Below are 22,527 nucleotides of genomic sequence, written 5' to 3'. Positions count from 1 at the left end.
AAAAGGAACATGAGGATGAAGAAGAGTGAAGCTGGGCTCCCAGAGGTGAAGGAGAAGGATGGTGGTCAGAAGGAATGTATTAGGCCTTGAGTGGTGTGTTTAAGCAAGAGAAGTTTGGACAAGAGGTGAAAGGTCAGTCTACATAACCATAGCTAGTTGTTTATTGGGCTGTGTGTGCTTGCACGGGCACAGACACACAAACATATATGGATTAAATCACATGTGCACTCACAAGCACAGAAAGGAACATAAGATGCTTAAACAAGAACTCAGTGAAAACCCAATTCTGTTCCAAAGAACGTTTTATTACTAACTATTAAACTTAAACAGATTCAAAACACGCACAGGAAACCAGCAAACACAAACGGGACCTGGTCTCTCTCTCTTTCTTGCTATCAATCTCTCACATACATTGGAAAAGGTACACACACACACACACACACACACACACACACACACACACACACACACACACACACACACACACACACACACACACACACACACACACACACACACACACACACACACACACACACACACACACACACACACACACACACACACACACACAGTACATCCACACAGGCAGGCATACAGACAGGTGTGGGGCTATGAAAAGGCCACGGTGTCTTTATAGTCAGCTCTCAGAAAAGGTTATTAGACATCAACTGGAACAGGCGGCTGTCTTAGCCAATAAAAAGAGGAGGAGTGGGTGTACAGGCTTAGGGGGTTGGGGGGGGGTCAAATTAAGGAGTGACAGGCGGACGTTAGGACTTGCCATACAGGTGAATGTGAATGGGACAGCTGCCAACACTGACATTTAACTGACATCAACAGCTAGCATCAGCCATGTGTGCATGCACACTTTTGTTTATGTATATGACATGAGTAAGAGTTTGTGTGTATTTACACACTGAGACTGAATCTGAAGGTCAGATGGAATTATATACACACCCACACACACTGTCTGTGAGTTCCTGGTGTCCTGCTTATGATATGAATATGGAGGAGTTAGAGCAGAAGGCTCAGTGACACTGGGACAAGGTGATAGGAGTGGACAGGTGTGCGTGTGTAATCGTACGTCTGTGTGTCAGCGCTTTGTGCCAGGACAGCAGGTGGCTAGTCAAAGGACATCAGTGACCTTCTCCTTATACCTCCCTCAACACTCCTCCTTTTGTCCATCTTTCCCTCTGTCCCCAAGTCCCAATTCATCTAATCTGGTAGTGAGATCTCTGCACAGCAAGTCATGGGCACATTGAGAAGATGAACACATACGCAGACACAGGTGTGGGTGGTTTATTCATGAACTTGTGTGAGATGCTGTTTTGACACAGTGTTGCTGAATAATGTAAATGTGCGGTGTGCCCTCCAAATGGAGGAAAAGAAGGGTGAGAAAGGCTTGAGAAGACCTGTGAAAAAAGAATTAAATGGATGTGTGTATGTGTGACATTCTTACCTTTACTAGCTGATGGAGGCAGAACAAGAGGGAAATGGACATGGAGTCAGGGAGAGAGAGGAGAGAAGCAGAGAAAGACATTGCTCATTACTGTGAAACACAAATGATAACAGCACATAGTAAAGATACACAAGCCACACACTCACTCTTTGTCTGTGAGGAGAAGGTCAAGGTGAGTTTGGCAAAGAGCTCATTGTTTTCATATTTGTCCTCTTTTGCCTTGGTCCAGAAACTCTTCTCAGAGAGGTCTTCAGGTCCGATCTAAAAAAGAAAAGAATGTGCAACAAGAGAAAGAGAGAGAGAGAGAGAGAGAGAAAGAGAGAGAGAGAGAGTGAGAGAGAGAGAGAGAGAGAGAGAGAGAGGGAGAGAGAGAGAGAGAGAGAGAGAGAGAGAGAGAGAGAGAGAGAGAGAGAGAGAGAGAGAGAGAGAGAGAGAGAGAGAGAGAGAGAGAGAGAGAGAGAGAGAGAGAGAGAGAGAGAGAGAGAGAGAGAGAGAGAGAGGGGGAACAAAGAGTATTTTTTTATCTGCTAGAGAAACACATCATCAAATCGACTGCACTTTCAAAAATGGTCATCCATGCACCTGGCAAACAATGAGATGAGCAGATAAAGAAGGGGACAGAACAAAAGAAACAGTGAGGCTGTAAAACGAAGAGGCAAGAGAATGGTAGTATAAGGAGGAGAGGAGGATGAAGGAAGGAAGGAAGGCACAAAGAGGAAGAGGAGGAAACAAGTAATTTTCTCTAATCTTTGCACATTGTCTCTACCACAAAGCAGCCTGGGCTTCAGAGCTTCAAATACACAAATGCAAGACAGAGGGTTCTACTTTATTTCTCCCCCTCTTTCTTTCTTCATTTTTACTTGGGTCCCCTTTCTGTATCCCTGCCTTTGTCTCAGTGTCTCTATTCTGGTCACAAGTCACAATTAACTTTGTATGCTTTGCCTTCACTTTCCAAGTGTTTTAATCAAGAGAAAAGAGAAAGAGAAAAAGTGAAACAGAGAGCGAGTGAGAACGCAGTGGTAGTAAATTTACAGATATCAGGCTTTCATTATGGACAAAGCCTCAGGGAAGGGGCGTTGGGTAGAAAAGACAGAGTGTAGGGAAAGGAAATGTGATATGGGGATGAGCTAAAGGAGCAAGAAAGAAAGAAAGCAAGAGAGCACGCCAAAAGGAGGATGAGACCAAGCCAGAAAAAAAAGTTAATTTAAATTACAAAAGAATACTGTCCTTTCTAGCTGCAATTTAATTATCTTTCAGTGGCGCAGTTAAAAGAAGAAGGCTTATTAAAAAGCAATTTCTGTGACATCCTCGTCAAAAACTCTCACCAGCCAGAGAGAGAGAGAGAGAGAGAGAGAGAGAGAGAGAGAGAGAGAGAGAGAGAGAGAGAGAGCTTAGCTAAATGCTGATGAAGTCTGCTGAAGCCATTAAACAGTAGCTTTAGGCTAAAGAAAGACAGAGGGCCGTTTTGATGTTTTAACCATCACAGATGAGAGGAGGAGAAGAACATGAATCACATAGTCATGAGATACACGTGTGCATGAGCGTCACTTTAGGTCAGAATTCGACTCAGAGTCCCTTTTGGAAATCAAATGTAATGCTTTTTAAGACCGTGACAAACAAAATTTGAAATTGCTGGGCTTTATGTTTGAAATCAGCTTGACAATATTAATGGGGATATTTTTGCATCTCCATATAGTCATATGTAAGGTCACATCAAATAGTGAAATCAATGGCAAATGTAATGAACTGTGTGGTTGTTCTCACAGGTTCTCCCCATTTAGACACACGTTAACTTGCTCAGAAGTTCTCAAATGTTCATTCACTTTAACAGTCCATTAAATCTGTAAACACCAAAAAAACACCAAACTAGGCATCGCAGTAAAATTTAAGACCTACCCTAATTAAAAATATGACTTTTTATGATATTTTCTCACCTTAAATTTTCTGACATTATTCAAGACTTTTTAAGGATTGACGGGTACCCTGTCACTGCTAAAGCTCCATCTCACATTTATTTCACACTCCTGCACACACAAAGCACTCCCTAACTCCCTAGCTATTTCTAATTGTATTGTAAAACACAGAAACTTGGAATTACATTGGAATTATTCACTATAAAATCCCTCCCTAATGTGACTCAAGCATAATGCCCCAGGAGCTGAAATACAGTCAGCTGACATCAGCTGACAATTGCCACATTTTCAACAATATCATAATTTGGGCATCAAGACAAATTCAAAAATTGACACTTGCAGATTAGATCCATTAATGGAAAGGGTTATTACATTATAGCTTATCAGAAAAATAAGCAAACACAGCTTACTTTAATTGATAGTAGTTTTTTATATGCAAGTTAGAACATTTCTAGAGATGACCTGGGCCTAATAAATGAAATACCAGTGGCATAAATTGTAAGATGACCTAATGAGATATAGGCTATTCATCATTAAAGCAAATAATCAATATGTGTTTTCTTCCAAAAAGGCAAATGGTTAGTTAAGTAAAATTCCATAAATTGATTAATGTAGGCCATAAATGTGAATAAGCACTGCAGGAAAATAACATTTTTTATTTTTACATCACCAGACATATAACTAATTAGTAAGTAAGTAAGTAAGTAACTATGATAGCTCTTTGAATACTGGTAATATATTGGCAGTTTTATCTCAGGACTAACCTTGCTCCAGTTGGCTCTTTTCAGCTGGACCTCTGGCTTGTATTCTTTCTTAGGCTGGAGGCCAAAAGGCAGCTGTGGTGGTGCAGGTGCACCCCAGCCTCCCATGCCAAATGGTGGAGGTGGAGGCATGCCTGGGCCAGGTGGTGGAGGAGGAATACCAGGGCACCCAGGCAGAGGTGGTGGTGGTGGAGGTCCCATCCCAGGTAAGGGTGGAGGGGGGTGGCGGTCCTGGCATGCCAGGTAGGGGCGGAGGCGGTGGAGGTCCTGGCATGCCTGGTAGGGGCGGAGGCGGTGGAGGTCCTGGCATGCCTGGTAAAGGAGGCGGAGGAGGAGGAGGAGGAATATTGGCCTGTCCCGGTAAAGGAGGAGGCGGCGGGGGCAAGGTCATGCATGCATGGCCTGGTAAGGGTGGAGGTGGGGGTGGAAGGGCCACACCAGCATTCTGGCCAGGCATAGGAGGTGGTGGTGGTGGTGGAGGGGCCACGCCAGGTGTTGGCACAGGAACAGTAACTGTGATGACTTTGGTCTTGGCTTCTTCCAGATCTTTAGACAGCTTTTCAATCTGCAGGGAAGGGACAGCATGTTATAATAAATACTGCTCAATCTAAAACTGGACTGTATATTTTCAAACCATGTGCAGTAATTCACTATATTATTAACTGTATATTGTTTATTCCACAAATTCACATTATTTTTGTACAGATTTGGCAATTTCCTCCATTTCCAATAAACAGCATTGCCAACAGAGTGATTAGATTTGAGAGAAAAAAGGCAGAACAAAAGAGGGGGAAAAGTGACAGAGAGGGGATTAAAGCTTGGGCAGGATTGAGTTTTGGGAGAAATGGGGAGAGAATGAAGCACAGGGCGCACAGAGAAAAACATAGTAGGGGGAATTAAGTCCACAGAGGAATTAAAAAATTTTCAAGAGTAGGACAAACTTCTAAATTAGGAGATAGTATGATATATATTTTTTATTTCAACATTGAAATATTGATTTCACTATTTATATCAGTGAGGCGACAATGCTTGAGAAAATAGACCAAATCATTAAAAATGTGTCAGCTAATCCTGGGCTAAGATCGGAGTTTGAATGGGAATATACTATCTCTGAGTTTAAATACATGTAATAGTGAAATGAATTAACTGTATGTATAAAGTGCAAATGATCTGCATATTCAGTACGTGTGTAAAAAAGTGTCTGTATGAAGCAAAGCAAATGCGTTGTTTCATCAAACTCTGAAAAGAAGACAGTAACAGGCATAAAGGGCCTCCGAGGCAAGCTTTCTTAGTGCGGCAGCAGATGAAGAGTTGGGCACAGCATCACACAGAGGGACAATGAGAGATCTCTACATGTGAGGAAATCTTCGATGGGCAGTGCCTCAAACACAGAGAAAGTGAGCCATCTAAGTATGAGAAGCCTGTTTGATGCCTGGCTGCTGATAGTGTTGATGCTTTGGAAAACTGTGTGTGCATATGTGCATGTCAGTGCGTTTGAAGTCTGTGTGTATATGTGTATGTGTGTTTGGGCTTTTGCTTGGTGAGAAGATGACTCTGCTGGCATCAGCCAGTTTGGATAAAGCTCATTTTGGAAACTGTATGGTTCCCTAACTGACAGACAGACACTCACTCCCTCCCTCCCTCCCTCCCTCTCTCACAAACACACAAACGTCTTCATGTGGCTATGAGCACACATACACAGAGGAAGATGGTTCTGGGTCACTTGGTGTGTTTGTGTTTGGGTGTCACTATGAGGTACAGTCCAGCTGGTGTGGCAGCAGGACACTGACAGGTAAACAATCTTAATCTTTGCCTCCCTACTGTATGTGTGTAGACACACTAGCACACACACACACACACACACACACACACGCACACATGCACAACCTATGTTTGTATCTTGGCCTTAAAAAATGTTTCTGTCCCTTCTGCATCCTTTCCTTTTCTTCTTTCTTCTCCCTTTAGTCACTTTTTATACTCCCGTTCCCCCACTTTCCATGTTTTCATCGAGTTCCTTTATCTCTTAAGGATTTGGCTTCTTTTCACAATCTTTTTAGTCCCCCGTCCCCCCCCCCCTTCTTTTCATCCCATGCTAGCAGTTGGGTAAATCATTTAAAGGCCAGGGGGATTCTGTATTTGTGTGGGTGTTCATATATGTTGGACAACTTTTGGTGTTTAGACTTGTGCAATATCAAATTTCTCTAAGCCCCAAAATAGTTTACTTCTTGCAGCTTAATATAAGTTTCTGTTTTGTAAGTGTGTGTTTCCAGGCCATTAAACAAAGCTTATCTGAGTCGATCTTTATTTAATTATGTTCTAATGATTTGGTTCTCTTATATTGACCATAGTGTGAAGCAGTGATTGAATAAATGGATTGTTTGATCAACTTGACTCAAAGATTTCTGGAAGTGTGATAATGGATTCAACTCACTTTTACATACATCAATATACTAAAAAGGTGCAAAAAAATTCTGGTTATATTTTGAGTTTTCTGAAATAAAACGGCACTGAACCACACACAGACAGGTGGGTAAGTGTTTGTGTGTACCTGCTGTTGCAGAGTGCTAAGCTGTTGTTGTAGTCCCTGGTTCTCGTTTTCCCGCTCCTGCTTAGAAGAGGCCAGCTGTTCCTTTTCTTGGCTCAGCTCCTGCAGCTTCTGCTCATAGTCACTCTCCAGTTTCTTCAGCTCCACCTGCAACTCATGGCGCGCTGTCAACTCTGCATCCAGCTAATGCATATGTTAAGAGGCACAAAGAGGGACAGACATAAGAGTTAGAACATTGTGAAAACTAAAAAGTAGACTTTTTGCTGATGTTTATATTATGTGGTGGTCAAACTCAAAGGGCCTAATCAAAGAAACCAAACTGTACAGATTCAGCTCCATTAATGTAAGGGTGGTGTTCCAGGTTTTTCTGTGTTAAGAATATTTAGCTTATTGATAGGATATACAGACAGAGTTTGCAGATAAAATGTCATTACTTTAAATCAAACAATACCTGCAGTTATATCATAGTGATGCCACATGAAAGACATGTTTATATTTTAGACCCTACAAATAAAATATAAAAAACATGAATTACTGATTAATAATAATCTATTTTATTTTGTGCTTGACAAATGTAATGTGAGACTAAACTAGCAGAAAAAACATGATCCCCTTTTCAGGATTTTGTAGCAAGAAAGCATTCTTTATATAATAAAGGAAGTGTAAAATTCTTCAATTATAGATACAGTTTTGCTGACAATTCAGAATGGGCAGCAGCACGGGACAGAGACTGATCTCAAAGCCCTCAAAGGTCAAATTATTTATAAACAATTCACCTACAGAAGGATATAATTTTGAAAACAACAAAGAAAATATCAATCCTAAACCTACAACAACACTAAGATTATCCCATGAAATGTGGAAGCAAAGACTGTGAACAAGCTTTTAGCCTCCCTCTTGAAGCTGCAGCAGTTTTCTATATCTCAAAGACCTGTAGAAGCTATTTCATGCCATCTAGTGCTTTCAGTTTCATTGTATAATTTACACTGCAAATTAGTGTCAATTATTGAGTTAGGATGCTTCAATGCACTTGTATGAGCTCACTTCTCACTTCCATTTAAAAGCCTTCATGGCCATAAAAAAGAAGAGATAGGGAAACATTTTACCCCCAATTTTTAATTATCTCACTTTCAGACATTTTCAAGGATTTTTCTTTAAGGAAACTTGAGAAACAGGGTAAGAGTATTTTAATAGATGAACACATGAGCATACAGACACACATGGCTGTTTAATTTGCAGACAGCAGATCCTTTACTCTCGCTGTCAACGTCCTGACAGCCTCATCCCTAATTCCTGCCAAAGAGACTGCCTGCAATTACCCCATCATCCACAACTAGCACCATGATGTCTGTGTGGTCAACGAAAATGAATCTAAGCGTGTACATGTAATGTACGCTTGTGTGTATGTACGTGCGTTCAATGGATATGATCCCACGTGTGAATGTGTGTCCTTATGTGAGTCTGCCTGAAGGCTAGTTTCAGCTCCCTCTTTGCAATTATCCTGTCACTGGGACAGAAACATCAGGGTGGCAGAACACTGCAATCAAGGCGTTTACCCACTTGTGTGAATGTTTGTGTATTTGGTGTGTTTTTTGCTAGCCTTTAAGAGTATTTGTCTCTTGGGTGGCTGTCAGACATGTGTACGCTCATTTTCCTAGTCACCCTCTGTTCCTCTTTTTTTCTCATTTGTCATCTCATGTCAGCCAGACACTGGTCGCACAGAATTAAACATTTAAAAAAAAAAAAATCATTTTCTTTTGTGCATATATAATTGTAATTGCTGTATGCTTCTCGGCGGACATGTAACTATGCCAGCATGTATGGCATGCTGTTGTTGTGGGTGTGCCTTTATAATTTTCAATGTGAACACATTTGTGTGTATTTCACCTTCTTCTCCAGCTCAGTGGCTTTGACTTCACTTTTTTGCACCTTGGTCTGGTCCACCATGTTGTCTGGGAATGAAGAGAAAGAGATGGAGGATAAGATAAGGGTTTCAGACAACGCACCGGCACACATCTAGCCATTAAGACATCGCACCCTTCAGTCTGGCGCCTGCTGTGTACACGCATACATTTACAAACAGATGCGAACACTGAACCAGTGTCCAATTGTCTCCCTATATTTCCCTTGTCACACCTCTCAAAGTCAAGATCCGTGAGATGATTGTGGAGGCATTTCAATACAATAGAAGCTATCTGTTGCATTCTGCTTCTACACATCATTATATTTTAAGTCTCCAACACATATACCTTTGTGTGACTATGTGTATGTGTGACAGGTGTGGGCACACTGACTTTCCTTTTTCCAGTCTACATTATACACTATTTCAAAAAGAATTCAAAAATAAAAGAAATACCATAACAGTCTGAAAATAATCCATTATCAGTGGTTCTGCTTGGCAGAGGAAGGGGTGAGAAGGACACATACTGACCAACAGGGTACTTTTACAGCCTAATTGCACGATCTACAGGTGGTTCAGTGCCCAAGGGCTTACCAAGCATGTGCAGTAAAAGAGCTAATTAGCATGAAGATGAATGCCACAAAGTCACTAGATCAAAGACAGCTAATCATGATGCCCAGGAGGGGGATCAAACAGATAAGAAAGCAGAGAAAGAAGGACTGTGAATTGCTAAAACTGAAAATGAAGATATTACATAAACATATAGAAAGTGAAGCATACAGATCATGAAGAGATAAAGTGTAAGTCTTCAGTTGCAATGAAAATATGGCTATTGGATAAAAGGAGTTGGAATTATGAAAGATTCTGTATATCTAGATAAACCAGTAAGTAAGGCAGAGCAAAATGAGAAATCTATTTTGTGAAAGAGAAGGTTTTACCGGATAAAAGAACTTCACAATAATGTGCAAAGCCACATATAATTTCAGAGTGTGCATTTGTGTATGAGTTTACATGGTTATTGGATGTGTAATGGAGGGGAGAGGGGTTCTTCTGTCATGGTGGTGAGGCAAAATGGGACAAACTTCGAATAGAGAGCACTAAGGGAGACAGAATGTGGGGGAAAAAACTGTGCTGAATTTCAGAGTTCAAAGAAAAACACTAAATAATGCATGCAGGGCAGAATTGGGCTGCTTTCCACCGATAATAACTCTGGCAGCCTTAAAGGAGGCCAGCCAGCCTGTGTGTGTGTCAGGACGCATTTAGAAGCAGTGCAATTAGAGCCTCCTGCGGTGAGCAACGGAGACCTGCCATAAGGGAGTATTGAACTCTTGAGACATGGCCTGCACCTTCACTCTGCTCTGGTTTAGTTTACTATAGTCCGCAGGTGTTTTCTAATCAACATGTAGAACTGTCACTCAGGTTCATCAAATCCACATGCATATATAGCAGTCGGCACCAAAATGTTACCATTTCATGTGTGTATTCAATAGAGTGACAGGAAATGACATGAGTTAGTGGTTACCACAATACTTTCTTAGCCATAGAAACGTCTGGGTGTTAGTTTGGGTCCGTATCAGTAAGCATGATCAAGGCACTTCTACACCTGGTAGGAATTCTGTGCCCTGCTCTCAGGAACTTGTGTCAGGGATCAAACATTGGGAGGGGACAAATACATCTCACCTGCTATATTGTGAAAGCAGACTCTGGGATTGCCAACTTTGATAAAGCTTTAATCGCTTTGATAAAGTTCATTTTATACCATCAACCTATCAGTGTAAAACCTGTAGCACAGCTAAGCCCACACGGATACACACTCCCTCTCTGGCTCCATCCTGTGGTGTTTTTGGGCTGCTGCACACACAGATATACACCCATGACCAAATTAAAATGAAATAGCACAGCACAGGGATAACACCACTGGCAGCAACACACAAAGTGTGTCATTGATTGGAGTGAAGAAGTTCAAAAGTGAAATATAGTTTAAATTTGAACAGGTGCACTGGGCAGCACTGTTTTCTTTCTGTGAATTTTGTGACAATTTCTTCTTTCATGCTTGAGTGTATATGCATATATATACACTGTAACCCTTGCCCTAAATGCCCACCAACCCAGCTAATTTTCAAGTCAATTTAATCACTGCAGCACAAACATACAGTGTTTATAGTAAGAGAGATAAATGGGAAAACATTTCCCTATGTGTCTCACCTATTAAGCCTTCAATGTTGAGGTTGAGGTTACGGCACTTGAAGTCTGGGTCTGCCCCATTCTTGTGAAGCACAATCTGAGCGATACACTCGTCTATCAACTTGTAGTACTGAGGCCTGTGGGAAGGAGGGAGTGACAGATTTACAGACAGATTCATTACAAGAGAGAGAGAAAGAAATGGAGAGAGATCAGGGGAAGATTATGAGAGAAGGATGGAAGAAGGGTAACAATAAACTCTCTGCAACATACTTTGCATACTGTGTCCACAGTGACAATTATCAATTAATTAATGTTTGACAACACTGGCTAGTCTGCATTACAAGAAATCTGTGAGCAGAGGATGGGATTGACAGAGAGCAAGGAGCTGCATTTGTTCAGACGAATGTGTGAACACACATGCTTTGTCACTTTGTCTTTGTCTGCAACTAAGATTGGCTGTCTGTGTGAGCACGACAGTTTGAGTTTCTTGTCACAAAGATTGATTGTGTGCAACTCGTAAGAGTGTGTTGGTGTATGTCCAGCACCTTATGTCTGATCAAGCCAATTTCACATAGACACTCAATTTTGGAGGTGTCCTATTCCCTGACCCCATTAGATGCTGCCAGAGTCAAACTCAATACTTTATTTATTCTGTCTCCCCCCTCCCCTGTCTTTCTTAGTCACTCTGCCTTTGTCTAACACTTATTCCACTCCTTCAGTATGCTTCAAGGTTTTTTGTTTTTTTTCCCTAAAGCTTAAATTTATCCGTGGAGCGAGAGAGACATCTAGTGTCATTTTGGAAAACTGATTTAAAGGGAGATACATTTAAGTATGTCTGCAAATTTAATATTACACTTTCCAATACTCTTAAAACACAGAATTATGACTTCAGGTAGAGAAAGGAAAGTGGTGTAGGACTATAGCTGTAGACATTCTCAATAAAAAATACATATAAAGATACTATATTTTTAAACGTCATCTATTAATCTCTGTACAGTCTATGCAATATTTACACTACTGAGTATTCACATTCACGTTTTGAATGTCGACAGTTAAGTATTCTAGCAAATTACTAGGTCTCCATTTCCATTCGAGATTGAAACGCAGTGGAGGCCAAGAAGGAAAAAACAGTGAAGCAGCAGGTACTCTTTCATTCTTTCCCACACAAATGCTAAGCCTCCCATACGCTGTACGCCTTTCCCTCACTCTCTACCTAGCAATTTACCTCAAGTCTCAATTTCTTATTCATTATTGTCTCACCCTCCACCTCCCATTTCTTTTCATCTGTGTAATTACCAATCTGTATTTTTTGCCACTCTACAAGCTCTCCCTCCTACCCTCACTTCCTGTCTGTCTGTGGAGTCTATTACAGACCAACTCTATTGTGTTCCACCATCTCACCTGGATGGAGAAAGGAGGATAGGAGAGAAGGAAAGATAGAACAGAGGGAGGGGAATGTATATGTCTTCAGCTGGAGCTATTTGATTGGGCCAGAACTGCCTCTTCCATCCAAACCATTTACTTCACAAACCCAGTGTTTAAAATAACCACAATTTCCTGCCTTTCTGATACAATCAAAAAAACACTGGACCAACACAACTAACTCAACCCACACATGTGCATGTCTGCACATTTATGTGTGTTTTGCATGCTTTCTGTGATATCAAGTTAAGCAAGGCATTCCTCCGTTTGTATTGAGTGAGAAATGACGTGTATGCAAATGTGCATATACATATGCTGGACAACTCTTGCCTTGTCCTCAATATTATGCTACCCGTCTTGTCATTTAATCCTTCTCTCTTCCTTTGTCCGCTGTTTCCACAGCTAAACCCCGAAGAGCTTTGAAAGACACAGGCAGAGACATTAGCATATTGCTGGTGATAAGAGGTGATGGCGCTCATTTCTATTAAAATGGAATTGGACTTCTTTGCATGTATTAATTTCACAGCTTTGGAATAGTGCTCTAGAAAACAAACAGTAAATGGAGAAAGGGCTGAGGGGAGAGAGGTGTGAATGAAAAGAGAGGGGAAACTACTCTTTCTTAAGTTCTCCTTTGGTCTTGGTTATTTTAGCATAATTTATAGGAATGCATAGGCACTGTAAAACAAATTGCTAGTGGTAGTTATACACATCCTGTGTGTATATGATATGGCCATATGACCATCAAATTGACGGTTGATTGACAAAATCAATTATTATTTTTTTGATATTACTCTCATCGATATTGTAACAATATTGAAATGAGATGACTTTTGTTGTGAATTGGTGCTATATAAATAAAGATTGATTGACTGATTGATTAATTACTGGTTCTAGGCAAGAAAAGTGAAACATTTTAGTAGTCAAGCAGCCTATTTACTTCTGTAATAAGGATTTCTGCCTCATAATTTAAATTCCATAAAATACTCCACCATCTTTACATTCTCGCTACATGTAGCTTTTCTCTTTATTGTGATTTATTATATGCCTGCCTATATCTTGTGTAAAAAAAATCACAGACTCTGGGTGTGTTGCTAGTTAAGTAAAGTCTGAAGTGATATTATGATCAAACTGATGCATTCATTATATTTTTCATTTAATTTAAAACTATGATCTGTCTATTGTACTGTGAAGTTCAACTTAATATCACAGCAGTCTCAGTCAAGTCGACCATTTCACCGCAACATGTAAAATACTAATGCAATTTCATTAACAAGCTCACCACAGAGTATTAAAGATCTTGTTACAGCAGCTGCTTAAACTGCACATGAAATGCAGCCCAATTCTAAAATCAGCCATGGGCGACCAATTAAGAGTTCAGATCTGACTTTATCCATACAGTGTCTGCCCACTACAGACAATTATATCACTCCATCATAATGATAGAACAGTAGTAATAAATAAATACCTGATAATACAATATCTAGTCTCTTACAAACAAGATTATATCATCATTTCAACTATAATATACAAATATGTGTCCTCATGTTTGTGGGTTGGAGTATGACTGAGAGAGTGTTGATATGTGTGAGTGTGTATGTGCACTACCTGGCCAAATAATCATTACGAATCAGCAGGAGGTGCTGCATCAGGGACAGAAAGTAGCCTTCAGCCTTGGAGTCCTTGGCTGTGTTGACTAGTATCTCAAACACCTCCTTCACATCATTGAAGGAAAACCAGTTAAGGCTCAATTTACACAATGAAGCAAGAGCTCAAAACAAATATTAAATTCTAATACATTTTCAATAATCACTGTTTGCTGCATACTTTACAACAGAAGTTTAAAGACAAAAGCTAGGCCTGTAGTACATGTCATAAATGCTGATAAAATATGAGGACAAAATCAGTTCTATCTGACAAGCATGTTTATGTCTTCAAACGTTCTTACATTTTCTCTGTGCTTTAACAGACGAGTGACAAATTAAAGGAAAAACATAATGTGTCTCAGTAAGGTGTTGGGGCACCACGTGCTGCCAGAACACCTTCTATGTACCTTTTCCTTTATTCTACAGTCTCTGAACTTTACTGGAGGAATGAACACCATTCTTCCTAAAGATATTCCCTCATTTGGTGTTTTGATGATGGTGGCATTGAGCGCTGTCTCCCATAGGTGTTTAATGATGTCTTTACAATACATCTGAATGCAGATGTCACTTTAGTCACTGTTCTTATTGAAACACCAGCCAGCTGAGTAGTCTTTGTGACTGAAGCTCCTGCAATCCATTCTCCAACAATGAACCCTCTTTCAAAGTCACTTAGATCTTTCCCTCTTGACATCTTGATACAAAAATCAGGATCACCTGAGCCTGCTCAGCATTGTTATACATTCCTCAGCGCACGATTGGATGTTAATTACTTAACTGTACTTAACTGTACCATGCAGTGCACCTTCATGGAATAATCTGCATTCATTAGGTTTCTCCAATCATTTATTCAGGTTTTTCCCTTAATTTGTCACCCATCTGTAAGTGCAAGCAGCAGATACTGCAGGGAGGAAGTCCAGGAGACACCTGGTGTTGAAAACTATAACTGCATGTTAAAGCAGCAGGAAAAATGTACAGGTGCTGGTGAAATTCCTTCTGGGTAATTTAAAAGGTACATTGTTACAGTTAAATGAAATTTCATTATATCAAAATGCCCATCAAGAAACAATGTCTTTTGCAGCCTTCCCTTTAAATTTGGACAGTATCTGTGTCTAATTAAAGTCAGCCATTATAGATATTCAGGTTCTATTAGGATAGACTTTAACTGCATGAAATGCACTCAAGTCAGGTCCAGTTGTCCCAAGGGTTTCAGAAAGTGGTCAGATATGCAAGTGTTCAGACTGATACCAAAGTGCAGTAGCATAAACTTCCATATACATAACAATAGAAATAAGCAATTAAGTAGTTTCTATTGTTTTTGTGTCTCTTATTGGACTGCCTCTTATGTATATTTATAATAAAATCTGATAATCCAGAGCACAAAGCTGACCAGAAGTTGGCTCTTTGCTTTACAGCACTACAGATGAGTAACTGATGCTTGCAGTATACTGATTGGCAAAGATACAATTTGAATGTAAAACAGTCCACAATGTCCCTAGAACCTGCAAGGTTATGTTTATTAAGTATAAAAATATGAATTTAGCATCTGTCATGGAAGACAGTGATCAGGCTGATCAGTAGTCAGGCTGATCATATAAGTGTAAATTTCAGACTCATTTTTATAATGCAAAGAATAAGTGAATATAATTCTATATGCCATCTGCCTGTCATACACATTTCTTCTTCTGGAAAACACAGAAAGTGAAGGTTTTTTCTATCACTCATCAAACGAAGCAATTTAACAATGAAAACACATTCTCAAACATTCAAAGTTATGTCATCATCAGATGTATAGATGTTGTCATACTAATCATCTTTGTATTTTGAAGGTCAAAATATAGACCCTGATTATTTCTACTGAGGGACAATTTGCCAAGTAGAAGGATATTCCATCTCAATGCGAATGTCATCGAGACGTGCTTTGAGGTCCTCAGAGTCATCTTCGGCCTGCTCATCAAAAACCATGAGTTGCACCCTCAGCTCCTCGTTTTCTATGTTCCGCACCTCCTGCAGGGAGAAGGATGGGGTACAGGCGGAGGAATGAAAATACAAGGGGGAGAATCGCAGGAAGAATGAAAATCAAAACATTTTTTTAGTTTGTAAAGTTGAGAGAACGTTTTTTTTACAGCATGAATGTGTTAGCCAGTCAGCATGATCGAGGCATCAAGAGTAAAGCTGTGCAAATGTGTCTTGTTGGACAGTCACTTTGACAGAGAGATCAAGAGAGTGTTTTCTGTACCGTCAGCAGGTCTCTGAGTCCCAATCTTAGCAGTTCAGAGCGAATATGGACCCTGAAGTCCAACTCCTCTCCTCGGCTGATTAAGGCATTAATTAGCTGCATGCAGCCACCCTGCCAAAAAAAACATCATCAAGTCAGCTTCACAATTAAGACTTATTGGTTAGATGACAAATGTGATCTGAGTTAGTCTTTTACACTGCAGAATATATCAGGGAGTGCTGCCTATCGAAAGCAATGAATTTGGAGTCATGTGTCGAACGAAAACACACACAGGGATTTATAATGTTGAAGTTGTGTGTGCATCTGTGTGGGTGTACCTTAAGAGCAATGTTGTGATTGTTCATGCCAGACAGAAGAGGCTGAAACCTTTCAATCTCCTTTTTCTCCGCCTCCTCTGTGATGGACTCCAAAACACGCTCATGACTGCGAAACACAGATATAAAGACAGTTATGCCCTTCATATCACATTTTATTGTATGCAATTACATGACATTATTAATGGAGCATTTGTAATGAATAAATAGTATACAAAAAGAAAAAGTACATTATGTTGCTTTATTAACTGTGGGGAAGAGTTGGCTGTCCAAAGCCATAAGTTACATCTGTTCAAACAGTGTCAACCTGTCAATAATGCTTACAGGTTCTCTGGGTGTTCCAAAATGCAGATGGCAGAGAGCAGTTTGACAGCATCCACCATCATATGAGGCACCCTTGGGTTGATGGCTCTGACCAGCAGAGGAATCCCGTCTTCAGACTCCAGCATGGATTTTAGACCATACTAAAGGGGAGAGAGAGGAGGAAGGAGGAGGGAAATCAAAATTAGGTCTTTTAAAACTCCTTTCCTAGAGCAGGGAATGTCAGGGCTGTTAAGCACAAGAACAAGTCTTCCTTCATTCAAATAAAACATACTCTCACCAGGGACCATGTTAGAAACAAGAGTTCTCACTTTTACAACCCCTTAGATTCATTATCAAATCAAATCACTGCCATTATCTATAGTGCACATTAATACTACCGGCTGATATTATGTACATGGGCTACATTAAGGCAAAAGCAGAAGAACTGCTCAGCCATCATTCATTACGAGATCAAGACTGAACTGTAACTAATAAACCTAATAGTGACTTCCTTTACATTCTTCAGATTTACATTTTCAATGTGTGTTGTGTTTTATCTATGAGTGAGACAGTATTTGAATTATCTGATAAATAGGCTTTTACCTCTTTAATACCGATTCTTTCAAAATTTCTTTTTCTGTACCTGTACCTTGGTAGCTTTTATGATACTGATAGGATGTAGTCTCTGATAAGCACTGTATCATCAACAACAATTATGAGTACTTCAGACATCTGATATATTTTCAAGGGGTTCATGCTGACTACCAAGGGTTAGACACAACATCAGACTAAATATTCAAAACATTCTCAAAGTCTCAATGTGACTCCATTCAATGTACTGAACGAAACAAAGTTGGTCACAGTGACTTCACTATGCCCTCTAGTGGAGGACTTGCTCCACTACAACCAGGACAGAAAAGGCCCAATTATTTATCTAATACTGCTTCTATTACTTGGAAATACATGCTATTCTTTTCTGATGAATCTTCTATTAAAGTATGTTCATTTTATTTTAAAAACTACAATACCAATGAAACTTAAATATCTCCAGAAAAAAAACAAAGAACTTGTGACTGATGCAGGAAGTAATTGAATGGAAGTAATGAAAGACTAGAGGGTCTTACCTTGTTATTCATAAAGGCTTTAAGACAGCGAATGATCTCATGTTGACATTTCACACCCATCATTCTAGTTGGAGGAAGACAGACAACGAAACACATTACAAACACATTGCTCAAATGCACAGCTGCCTATTTTGTGGTTTAACTGTCTTACGGGTACTCGTCTTTCTCCTCTTGTAGTCTTCTAAGCAGGTTCAACAGCAGAGCCAGGCCCTCATCTCCAAAGTTCTGCACCCAACTGGAAGTGACAAGACCACATTATTAGTGCTTTTCTTTTTTCTTTTTCTTTTTTTTACATTTTCACATTTTGATAGTTATTCTGAAGCCATTCCTGTATTTACGTGTTTGGTTTTACTTTTTCAGTTTATTGTCATTGAATCGGCGTGTAAGTACACATGTGTTTTACCTGACAGGGTTGTTATTGAGAGAGACTCGTAGAGATTCTAGACATTCCAGCAGCAGCTGTGCATCTCGGGTTTCTGACTTTAAATCCTGGATGTAGCTCATGGCTGACCTGGTGCTCATCTTCTGGTCTTGGCCCTAATGAACAAAAACAAATAGACACAGTGGGCACACAAACACAAATTCAGTTTGCATTCTTCATTTATATTTATCCTCTCACAGGTTATAATTGGTGTTATTTCCACAAGAAAGCACTACAGCAGGGGACCAAGGGCAACAGTCAAGCCTAATTTGAAATTCTGAATTAATGGTACTGTGTGTATCATTTTCTCTAAATGGGTTTGTTTTACAGTTCTATTGACTGTGCTAGCAACTAGCTGTGTTTGGTTATGTAGATATTTTGAGCTACTCACCATCAACACATTTGATCATATTAAACCTGCTACTTTTTAAATATTTTTGACCTGACTACTACAGAGTTAGATGGATGTCATTATCCAAATAATGTATCCTGTTACATCCATCCATCCATCCATCCATCTTCTTTCCGCTTATCCGGGGTCGGGTCGCGGGGGCAGCAGCCTAAGCAGGGAAACCCAGACTTCCCTCTCCCCAGCCACTTCGTCCAGCTCTTCCCGGGATCCCGAGGCATTCCCAGGCCAGCCGAGAGACATAGTCTCTCCAGCGTGTCCTGGGTCTTCCCCGGGGTCTCCTACCGGTGGGACGTGCCCTGAACCTGGGGTCCCACGTTGCCTCTTCGGGCTGTGCCCGGCCGGGCCCCATGGGTGCAGGCCCGGCCACCAGGCGCTCGCCATCGAGCCCCCTCCCCAGGCCTGGCTCCAGGGGGGGGCCCCGGTGACCCGCGTCCGGGCAGGGGAAACGAGGTTCCATTTAAATTAGTCATCATAAGGGGTTTTTGTGAGCTACGCTTTGTCTGGTCCCTCCCCCCGGACCTGTTTGCCTTGGGTGACCCTACCAGGGGCATAAAGCCCCCGACAACGGAGCTCCTGGGGTCATTGGGACACTCAAACCCCTCCACCACGATAAGGTAGTTACACATCACATGTTAATACCAGGTGGAAATGGGGCCTTGTCTGTGAATTCATTTAAGCACACTGTATTATCAACATTTATTTAGGTACTAACCGCTTTAGATGTGTGGAGGTACTGGGAGACCATCTCTCGTTTGATCATAATGTCCTTGTCCCTTAGAGGCTGCTGCTTCTGCTCGTTCAGATTCATATCCACCTAGAGAAAGACATTGGGGGTGGGGAGTGGTAGGGTTGATGAATAAACAAAGTATTTGGATACAAGGAGACAGCATGATAAAAATTCTGTAGACTTAACAGAAATTGCAGTCTAAAATACAATGTCTATTGATATGTTTAAATAACTATATTTAGTCAATAAACTAGCACCTCCTAAATTGGAAGCAAGGAAGATATAACACTAAGGGCGTACACACACTAGGCAATCGTACCGTGCATAAGCACGTTTGCCCCCTAAAATCCAGATTATTTGGCTAGTGTGAGTCCAAAAGCATGGTATGCTTGAGTACGGTACACTTCCCAGGCACGGTACGGTTGGAAGAGGTGTGCCTGAGCACGGTACACTTGGTCACGCATGCGCACTAGGGATGAATATTTTTCCCGAAAATAAGACATTTTAAATCTCGGGAAAAGAAGCCAATTTTTAAAAAGGCAACACTAGCTGAGCCCTGGTCATTTCAAGCAACACTAAATGCAACGAGGAGACATTATGCATATATGGGTTCCCAATCCGACCATTTTTTGTGTATTATTGAATCATTATTAAGGCAAAAGAACTCAATTTATGTCCATCGACATTATAATGAATAGGCTATAGGCTTAATATTAGTTTGCATCCAGCGTGCTGCGTGGACTTCATTACATCTGCTGCACCGCTGCTACCACAATTATGAAATGGTAAGTTTATTGTCTGTGACTCTGTGACCCTCATAAAAGTAATATTTTACAAATCTGCATTATATAAACTAACAAAATACGTTAAAGTAAGTCATTTGGCGACTTCTAAGTCATTAAACTAAGTCTTACTTTTACTGGCGTAAAGAGTTGAATCAGGACGTCTGCTTTTACTAGTCTTTTTTACACAAGTATCTAGTACTGCATACTACACAGGCATGACTCAGAAGAACAAGCTTGCACTTTTTAATCATAATGCGTTGTGTTAATTGATCGGCTGTGTTGTGTTTTACCGGCGCACAGCACGCGAACACACACCTGTGCATGTTTTATGAGAGTAAACTGTCTATATGTTTTTGCGCAATGTGTCGGAGGCAACCGTGCTTGAGTACACTTGGGTCTCTGTAATGTGAGTGCGGGCCAGCGGGGGACAGGGGAGGGGGGACATCCGTGCTTCAGCACGGTACGGAACAACTGGCCCTAGTGTGAGTGTGCCCTAAGTGAAATGCTAATATATAATTATTACTATCAGATGCTCACTGGTGCTTTTGATGTGTTAAGATAATGAGGAAATTCACTGGATTGAATCTACATTTCTTAGAAAAACTTCCAATATTGGATTTCAAACAATGCAGATTGTGTTTCTCAAGAGATTTGTCCTCTATGCTTTAAGGTAATGGTAGTTGTACACCTTTTTTGCCAGAGCATACCTATTTTAAGTATCAAGATAGGAACACATTTTTCAATGACATTACATTACACAATCAAAATTAATTGTAAAAAGTATTGAGGTAATTCTACACATAAGTTCTTTAATCATTGAGAGGTTCATTATTTTTGAGTGGAATAAATCACAGATGTCATGGACGTTCAGGACAGATAATGAGTAGGTCATTGCCCAAATGTTTCGTCTTTCATACACTCAACATAAACACAAACTCTCTCACCAGCATCTGTTCGAAGAGTTCCAGGACATATTCATCAGGGTGGTCATGCAGCATGGCAGTCTGACCAGTCATTTCATAGGCGGCGGCTGAGGAGTGACGATGACTTGGAATAGGCCCAGGCTTCTCCTTCTCCTTGTCCTTCTTCCTCATGCTGGTGAGACGCTCAAACTGGATTTGCAGGCAACACGACACAAGTTAGAGGAAAGAGTTCGGGAAGAAAAGCTGCACAAATTACCATCACTGTAAGGCCACAAAATGAGGAAGCAATCCCTAATCAACTCACACTCTGAGAATGGGCCTACTGTCATATTGCCAATGATAAATAATAAAACAATAATGAAATAGGTAATTTCTCTTATTTTTGAGATACTTTACATAACAGTAGAAACCTTTCAACAATGTGAGACGATGATTAGGGTCAACATGCAGTTAAAACTTGGAAGGGCAGAACATAAGACTTTAACAAACAAATGGGGGAATATCCTTCCCTCTGGTTTGAGTGACTTAGTGTGTAAATTGCCAATACTTGCACTGAATGTTTATATAATTTACTTCAAAATGAAAAGCACTGAAGAACATAAGCTTTGGAGGTACATGTAATGTTGGCACATATTGTAATAGTGAGTTCCTTCCTCATTATTCATGAATAATAATATGTCAGTAAGTACCAGTTTTGCATTCTCCTGTCACTGCAGGCACATGAAGGTATCACTAGTTTACATGCCAAGCATTTCATGTTGTCAGTGTGCATCTTCAAAGCATGCACATCCAACATGAGTGCAGCACACAACAAAACAGTTACTTAACAATATGTGAGTTATGGTGGATTAGATTTTTGTGACAGTGACAGACAGTGACATGGCACTAAATGGATAATGGTGAGTTGGTTTTGATCAAAGACCACAAACACAGATGGATGAGTTAAGCACATAGGTGACAGTGACAAGCAGTAACAAACCTACCTCGTCAGGAATCAGCCGTTTGAGTTTCTAAAGAGGATGAAGAGATGAAAAGGAAAATATTGGCACGAAAGGGTAAGGAGAAAAAAAGAAAACACGGCGGGAAAAAGTGGTGACAAGAAAGGAGGCAGATGGAGGGAAAGGGAAAGAAAAAGAAAGAATCTATTAGACAGAAATCAATTATGGCAGGTCCAATTACAGGAAACTCAGGAGATTCACGGCAGGATAGAGGGGAACACACTGTAAACAAATGTATGTTATAATTCAGGTCAAATCATTCATACACATCTATAAAGTAAGACATCTAGAAGACAGTAATTACAGGTGTGACCTATTAGTAACAAATCAGCAGTCATCAGAGGTAAAAGGTGAGGCAGAAAAGTATCAATATATTTTCAGAAGAGAAAAATATATTGTTGCACCATTACACCTGATATGCACTTGTATGTTTTGGCCACTAGGTGTCAGGATATAC

The 22,527-nt window shown here is 40.4% G+C and overlaps 1 protein-coding gene across 1 annotated transcript; it reads right to left on the bottom strand.

Annotated features, from left to right (window-relative positions):
* Positions 1-1,123: 1,123 nt before the first annotated feature.
* LOC133985472 (protein diaphanous homolog 1-like) lies at positions 1,124-22,076 on the bottom strand. The gene is given in 18 exon segments (XM_062425111.1): positions 1,124-1,468; positions 1,606-1,720; positions 4,137-4,355; positions 4,357-4,698; positions 6,682-6,861; positions 8,566-8,630; positions 10,784-10,899; positions 13,790-13,907; positions 15,714-15,831; positions 16,064-16,174; positions 16,381-16,486; positions 16,702-16,841; positions 17,805-17,868; positions 17,956-18,039; positions 18,208-18,341; positions 19,350-19,451; positions 21,094-21,261; positions 22,056-22,076. Coding segments are annotated over 17 exon segments (2,385 nt in total). The 5' UTR covers positions 21,244-21,261; positions 22,056-22,076; the 3' UTR covers positions 1,124-1,247.
* Between the last annotated feature and the right edge of the window lie 451 nt (positions 22,077-22,527).

This window comes from Scomber scombrus, chromosome 9, assembly GCF_963691925.1.
Source record: "Scomber scombrus chromosome 9, fScoSco1.1, whole genome shotgun sequence".
NCBI classification, from domain to species: domain Eukaryota; kingdom Metazoa; phylum Chordata; class Actinopteri; order Scombriformes; family Scombridae; genus Scomber; species Scomber scombrus.
The sequence above is the reverse complement of the archived record's forward strand: the minus strand, read 5'-3'. Positions and strand labels throughout refer to the sequence as shown.